The sequence below is a fragment of the Chenopodium quinoa genome, unplaced genomic scaffold (assembly GCF_001683475.1).
Source record: "Chenopodium quinoa cultivar QQ74 unplaced genomic scaffold, ASM168347v1, whole genome shotgun sequence".
Taxonomy (NCBI): domain Eukaryota; kingdom Viridiplantae; phylum Streptophyta; class Magnoliopsida; order Caryophyllales; family Amaranthaceae; genus Chenopodium; species Chenopodium quinoa.
The window spans coordinates 4940713-4947628 of NW_018743389.1; the positions used below are offsets into that span (position 1 = coordinate 4940713).

Below are 6916 nucleotides of genomic sequence, written 5' to 3' on the forward strand. Positions count from 1 at the left end.
ATCCAAAAATAAAGCGCATTTAACACAAAGTTGTTTTAGAAAGAGAGTTCAAACTTCAAAAATATAATGTTGCAGTATAATTGTTAGGAAATCATATTGTTAAACACAATATGCTATATTGCTATTAACAAAACTACAGTAACATAATTCACCGTTCTCAAAACCAAACATTGGTGTAACATGTTGACTTTCAGGAAGAAATATTCAGCTATTTTATTTAGTGTAAACTTTTTCTATATAATTTCTCCTTTTACTCTCCTCATCCAGGTTTAACTAAGGATGCTAACGATAACTCATCTAGTTTGTTGATTATTCGATCCCGGTTTGAATTTTTCATGAAATTAACACAACAAAGCTCAGCTCAAGTGAACATGCTTGAATATGTTTATTTTTACTAGTTTATTCTAGAAATTATGATATCTATGGAGTAAAAGTGTTGATGACGAGCTAAAAAAATTAAACAACGTAATCAAAGCTCGTGACTTGTTCAAGTTCGAATAATTAAAGTATAATGAACCTAGTTTAACCAATTCAAGCTCAATGTCGGCTTGCTCAATTATCACCCTTTCAATTGCTAATCTCAACACTTATAAGTACGGAATTAAATATTGATATTATAACTGTTAGTTGTGCACTGTCCACATAATTTGACCTTATTATATGCTTTGATAGATCAAGCACTTTGGCTTGGAGCTTCTGTCTCATATGTTGAACAATTCACTAGAACCACAAAGTTGTACGTACAATAAATAACTAGTTAGACAAAAATAGATCGTCAAATAATTGAAAGGAGAAGTTGCGTGTCCTAGTGCCTCATTTCTTTTTGTTTAATTTGTTTCATTTGAAATCTTTAAATTGATAAGAAAAAACATAAATTGTGAAAAAACTTTGATAAGAAAAGATAAGGAAAAATGGAAAATAATAATCCCACCTTTGCTTAGTCTTCTAAAAACAATCCCACCTTTGATTATTGCAGAAATAATCCCACTTATAACACCAATCTTCTTTTAACAAGTCTTGACCGATTTTGTTAGGTTGGCAACTGGTTAGAGAAAGTAACTTGACAGGTGTTGCTATCTAATGGTTTGTTTTGATAATTAAAAAAACAAAAAAACTCCCACCCTTCCCTTCCTTCTACCCTCATCGGAGCTAGCCTCAGCACATGGCAGCCGGCCTGACGAGCCCCACCCTCTTCCCCTTCCCCTTCCTTTTGCCTTTCCTCTTTTTCAGTGAAACAATATCACCCCTTTTCTTCCCTTTTCTCCATTGGCTCTGTTTGTTTAAAGGGAAAAGCCTTTTCCTGAAAATAGTTTTCCTATTTTCTACTGTTTGTTTTAGACCGGCCCATAAAATGGAAAATAAGGCTAGAAAGTACTTTTCCATTGAAGCCCAAATATTTTCCCTAAAAAATCAAGGTATTCCTGTTTTCCATCGTCTTCAACTTCAAGCTCGCTGCTCTCTCTCTCTCTCTCTCATCTTCAAGCTCTGCGTGCTCTCTATCTCATCTTCAGCGGCGTGAAGATCTGCTCTCACAAGGTAATTTCCGATTTATTTTGTTTCCTTTCTTTGATTGTTTGCTTCTTTATTGGATTCAACATCTCTGCTCTCGAAATTCTTGGTTAGGTTTGTGATTAATTAGGATACAATTTATGATTTGTTTATTTTAATCTGGTTTAATTTTGAAGTAGAATTAGTTTGTGCTATTGAAATTTTAGGGTTAATTTAGCAGTAGAACTAATTTGATGCATTGTATAAGATATTTAGGGTTTGATAAATCAAAATCAAAATGGTTGTGATTGTGGAGAGGTGCGGCTGCGGTTTTGGTGAGGGTGTGCGATGGAGTAGCTCAGTGTTGTTAGGTGATGGAGCTAGTGGGCGGTTTGAGGTGTGGTTTGTGTTTCCAGGTTGGGTTTGTAGCTTCGGTGAGTAGTTGATAAGTAAAATGTGCGCGAATTACTGTTCTGCAAGAGCAGCACTCAGTACATAACTTGCCAAATCAGTTTCCACTAGTAGCATAATACTCCCATATTACTTGAAAGCATTATCTTGCTTGATAGCAGAACATTTAGTGCCAGGACACCCAATACATTGGTTAGATAGTAATGTCGAGTTGGTTGCATTCCTTGTCATTTATCTTGCTTGTAAGTTTAAGAGATGTAAAAGATAATGCTAAAGCTAAGTTATATTAATGAATGTTTTGGAAGTTTTATTTGCATTGAATCAGTGATCTGAACTTCTGATATTCATTGCAGTTGTGCTGTACGAGGGGATTAAACCACAGAATTGGTTGCAATGGCAGAAAATCAGTCTCCAAACTTGCACATTATAATTTTCTTTTTTCAGATTAGCATTAGTTATGGAACCAGAGCGTGGATTGTCTACCCAAAAATCATCTAAGGTATAACTTTGCCTAAAAACCTCTATCGTATTAATATACATCTAATAATCTAAGTATGCTTGACCTTTTGTTTTTTTGATGGAACTGATGTAGATGACTAATGATACTAAAGGCATTGTTATTGGCGTTGTGGCTGCTTTTATTGCTTGTTCTCTTGCTTTTCTTAACGAGCGTAGGTCCAAAACAAGAAGGCTAAGAATAATTAGGCAACCCTATATTAAATAGAGATAGTCTGAGGTCGGAGATTTTTAATAGTGTTTTGTATTGTGGTGATACTCACTGTTTGGGTCAGATTCGTATAAGGCCTCAAGCGTGTAATATTCTAGTTGAAAGAGGACTTTTGAAAGAAAATATTCGAATAGGTGTTAAAGAACAAGTAATAATGATATTTTTATACATTTTAGGGCATAATGTAAGATTTAGGGCAGCAGGGGGAAGATTTTTCCGATCAATTTGGACCATACATCATTACTTTCATGTTGTTCTTAAAGCCATCCTTAAAATGAACCTAGATTTTGTTAAACCACAAGCCTCTCCTCTTCCATCTGAAATTCAAAACAACCCTAGGTTTTTTCCTTAGTTTGAGGATTTCATAGGAGCTATAGATGGGACACATATACATGCATCTGTCCCAATTGAAATGCAAGGTCGATTTCGTGGTAGAAAGGGTGGGACAACCCAAAATACGTTAGGTGCTGTTGATTTTGATATGAAATTTACATATGTGTTGGCTGGTTGGGAGGGTTCCGCTCATGACTCAAAGGTCTTGCAAGATGCACTCAAAAGGAGATTTAAGGTTCCTAAAGTTACTTTAAGATTATTTTTTTGTCTGGTTTCTTTTATGCATTGGTTATAAGTTAGTAACTATGACAATTCTCTTTAAATTGTAGGAAAGTATCAACTTGCCGATGCGGGGTATGGTGACCGTAAAGGATTCATGCCTCCATATAGGCATATTCGCTACCACTTGAAAGAGTATTACCAACAATCCACCCGAGAATGAACGTGAATTATTTAATCTTCGACACTCCTCACTAAGATGGTTGTGGAGAGGGCATTTGGAGTATTAAAGAAGCGATTTTGTGTCTTGGATGTTGAGCCATTTTGGCCGTATGAAACCCAAGTAGATGTAGTTCTAGCATGTTGTATGTCATATAACTACCTTAAAGGTGTTGACCCAAATGACCCGATTACAAGAGAAGTTGAAGTAGAGATGACATCACAAGATTTACAACACATGCGAAGCACGTACTCGAGGGAAACAGCGAGAAGAAAACCAACAAATTGAAAGGAAGAGAATGGCCATTGCGGCGATGTGGATTGTATACAAGAAGGCTCGAATTTGATGGGCTTAGCATATGCATCTTTAGATAATTAGTTCATTAATTATGTATTTTATATTCTATAACAGTTTATCTTTTTAAAGATAACATTTTCAGTGATTATGTATTTTCAGAGATTAGTAGTGATGCTGTAAATAAGGCATTTGCTAACTCTCCAATTGAAGTTGTTGATAAAACATCAGAAAGTTATGGTCCTACCTGAGATTGTTGATTCCATTGGGATTTGAGTTCTGTGATGAATGATTAAATTAATCCACATGATGATACTGATAAAGATTTTGCTTATAGCACTCAATTAGTGGATGTTACCCTGATATGTTATTATGTTATTATGTATTTCTTATATGTTATTATGTTATTTTTTTTTCAGATTCTAATGTTATAGTGATTATTCCAGGTTATAAATGAAGAGAAAAAGGTCAACTTTCGTTGGTCAAAGGACATGTCAAAGGAATTACTCGACTTTTTAGCTGAAGAAGTTAAAAAGGGAAATCGGCCTAATAATACTTTTCGAACAAGTTCTTTTGTGGCTGCTGCAAAGATTATCTCTGAGAAGTTTCAAACCAATTGCACCTCAGAACATGTGGAGAATCATATGAAAACTGTGAGGAATGCATGGGTGGCTATATCAACAGTCCGAAACAACTCCGGGTTTGGATGGAACGATAACTTGAAGATGGTGACAGCATCACCCATAGCATATTCTACTTATGTTAAGGTAGTGTTGTTTTATACACCTTTTCTAAACATGTTGATTTGTTTAATAGAGATATGGGATAATGTTTGTGATTAGAGAGTTTGGTAGGATAATATGCTGAATATGAAGCATGACAATAAATCATGTCCTCCTACCTTCTGGCTATTTCAAATAATGTTGTATTTCTTGATGTTTAATTTTGATTATAAAGTTTAGTTTATATGATTTATGTTGATTCTGATAGCAGCCTTCAAAACTTTTCATATTTTGCAGAAATATCCAAAATATGAAAAGTTTTTGAATCGAAAAATTGATATGTATGAAGAGATGGCTATAGTAGTGGGTAAAGATTTAGCACGGTGGAACTTCTCCAAGACATTTGCCGACATCGATGTTGATGCTTCAATGGAAAGTGGACAACCAAGTATGACTATTGATAGTGTACCTTCCAAGGCTGAGAGTGGTACCTCGTCGGGCTCTAGGCCACATCGAAAGAGGTCTCGAATTGACGAGGGATCTGAAATGGAACACATTTCAGCACAACTTCAAGAAGTGGTTAGTGCTCTCAAAAAAATTTTAAACAATCAACTTGATGTGGAGAACCTTTATGACGAAATTATAAAGATGGAAGACATTGAAGAAAGGGTGCATGTTGCGGCTTTTGATCACTTGGTGGAGCGCGAAATGCTTGCAAAAGCATTTTTGACAAAAAGCTTGCCACTACGCAAACTTTGGATCGAAAAGTTTGTCAAAGACCATAAACATTAAAGTCTTCTTGCTGCTTTCACTCCAATTTCTGGTAGTTTGCTCTTGCTGTCTTCAAGGTTACTGCTCTGGTTGCAATCTACTACTTGGTTTTGGTGCATTCTGCTTTGCCTTTTGTTTCTTGCTTCTTGTTGCTGTTTTTCTATAACTGCTATGCTACAGCCTGGTTGATGCCTGGTGTTTATGCTGCTGCTTCAGGCTGCTGGAAGCTACTTCTCCTGCTCCCTGGTTTTCTGTTGGCTGGTATATGCTGCTAGGTCTGCCCCTGTCTTTTCTACAACCGTTTTTCTTTTCTTATTTTTTTGCTGTTTGTTTGGCTTGGGTATTTGTAGAAGTTTTTTATTTTTATTATTAGTTTGAAAAGGTTAACATTTGTAGATCAAATATGAAAAACTATAGAATTTTAGTTTTTAAATCATTTACAAGGGTGTTTTTCATGTTCTCTTCTTGACTTACAGTCGAGGGCCGAACTTGGTTTAATTTACGACTATAACAGGAAGTCCGTTTACCTCATCTGCTAATTTTATCTGGAATAGTGATTCGAACAAGCCCGAGTCATATACTTTTAATTAATAAAAGTTTCAAGATTGTTATTTATTCATTTATCAATTTAATTAGGTTCAAATTTAAAAACAATTAGATTCACAAACAATATTAAGTAAAAAAAGGAAAATTGTTTTAAAAGGAAAATAAATTTCCAAACAAACAAAGAAAAATGGGATTTATGGCAAACAAAGAAAAATGGGATTAATGGAAAATGAATTTCCAAACAAACAAAGGAAAATGGGATTCTTGGAAAATGAATTTCCTTACAAACAAACAAAGGAAAACAAACGGATTTTCATGGATTTGAGTTTTCCTCCAGAAAATGAATTTTCATGGAAATTCATTTTCCATTAGATTTGTTTTCCATCAAAACAAACGGAGCCTGAATGTACTCCAAGTTCTCCATCAGAGTAGCCTGTGAGCTTTCTCTCCCCCCATTAAAGCAACTTCTAAGGTAACTTGTTTTTTTTTTATAAAAAATTAAAGGACTTATCGTCAATTCAATTGGTGATCTGATATGGGTTAATTTTATCATTGTTAATTGTTGTGCTGGGCAACGACGATGGTGGTGTCGATAGTGGGCTAGCATTGGTTGAGGGGGGAGGTTGCGGGGTGAGGTTTTTGGGTGACAATGGTGACAATGCGGGGTGCAAATGTCGATCTTTCCTCCATTAATATCCCAGTGCGTTTACCCTTCTAATTAGCCATGAACAATTCATAAAGATTTCTTCTTCCTCTTACAACTCCATTTTCGTCCCTGACCAGGTTTCGCTGTTTTTATTTCCTCTTTGTTTATACTATATATGATTTCCTTTCTATTTTACTTTTATTTTTCTTGATGAATGAATTTTTATGTTTTTTGTTTGCTTGCTTGACTAAATTCCAATTTCAATCTTCTTAAATTAACAGTGGAATTTTGGATAATGTGTTTTTTCTTTTGGTTGTTGGGCGACGATGAATGTTGATGCTGGAGGTGAGCAGGTGGGGTAATGGGTTGGTGGCGATTCGATGGTTAGCATTGGTTGAAGGAGGGATGGTGGTTTTGGTGGTGGTGGGGAGGTGGCTATTGGGGAGAGGTAAGAGGAGGTAGTAATGGGTGCAGGGTGGCGGGGAAGGGGGTGGGTTTATTTTGGTTGGCCATTAGTGTTTTTAAGGGTGGCAACGATG

General features: G+C 35.6%; 1 protein-coding gene across 4 annotated transcripts; it reads left to right on the plus strand.

Moving 5' to 3' along the window:
• Window positions 1-891: 891 nt before the first annotated feature.
• LOC110738474 lies at window positions 892-5777 on the plus strand. Of its 4 annotated transcripts, none has more exons than XR_002514625.1 (4): window positions 892-1536; window positions 2253-2398; window positions 2492-3194; window positions 3289-4026. XR_002514625.1 is itself a non-coding variant. In XM_021918882.1 (4 exons), the coding sequence occupies exons 2-4, from the start codon at window positions 2357-2359 to the stop codon at window positions 5204-5206; spliced, it is 858 nt and encodes a 285-aa protein (XP_021774574.1). In that variant the 5' UTR covers window positions 892-1536; window positions 2253-2356; the 3' UTR covers window positions 5207-5777. The 4 variants fall into 4 exon arrangements, 1 of the variants encoding a protein (XP_021774574.1); XM_021918882.1 differs by lacking the exons at window positions 2492-3194; window positions 3289-4026 and adding exons at window positions 4139-4459; window positions 4712-5777; XR_002514624.1 differs by having other exon boundaries at window positions 2253-3194.
• The last annotated feature ends 1139 nt before the right edge of the window (window positions 5778-6916 follow it).

What these genes read in the sequence shown, in the direction of transcription:
- LOC110738474 (XM_021918882.1), top strand. Translation starts at nt 2,357, where the DNA reads ATGGAACCAGAGCGTGGATTGTCTACCCAAAAATCATCTAAG. An exon ending in CTACCCAAAAATCATCTAAG is followed by an intron (nt 2,399 to 4,138) that starts GTATAACTTTGC and finishes TGATTATTCCAG; the next exon opens with GTTATAAATGAAGAGAAAAA. An exon ending in CATATTCTACTTATGTTAAG is followed by an intron (nt 4,460 to 4,711) that starts GTAGTGTTGTTT and finishes CATATTTTGCAG; the next exon opens with AAATATCCAAAATATGAAAA.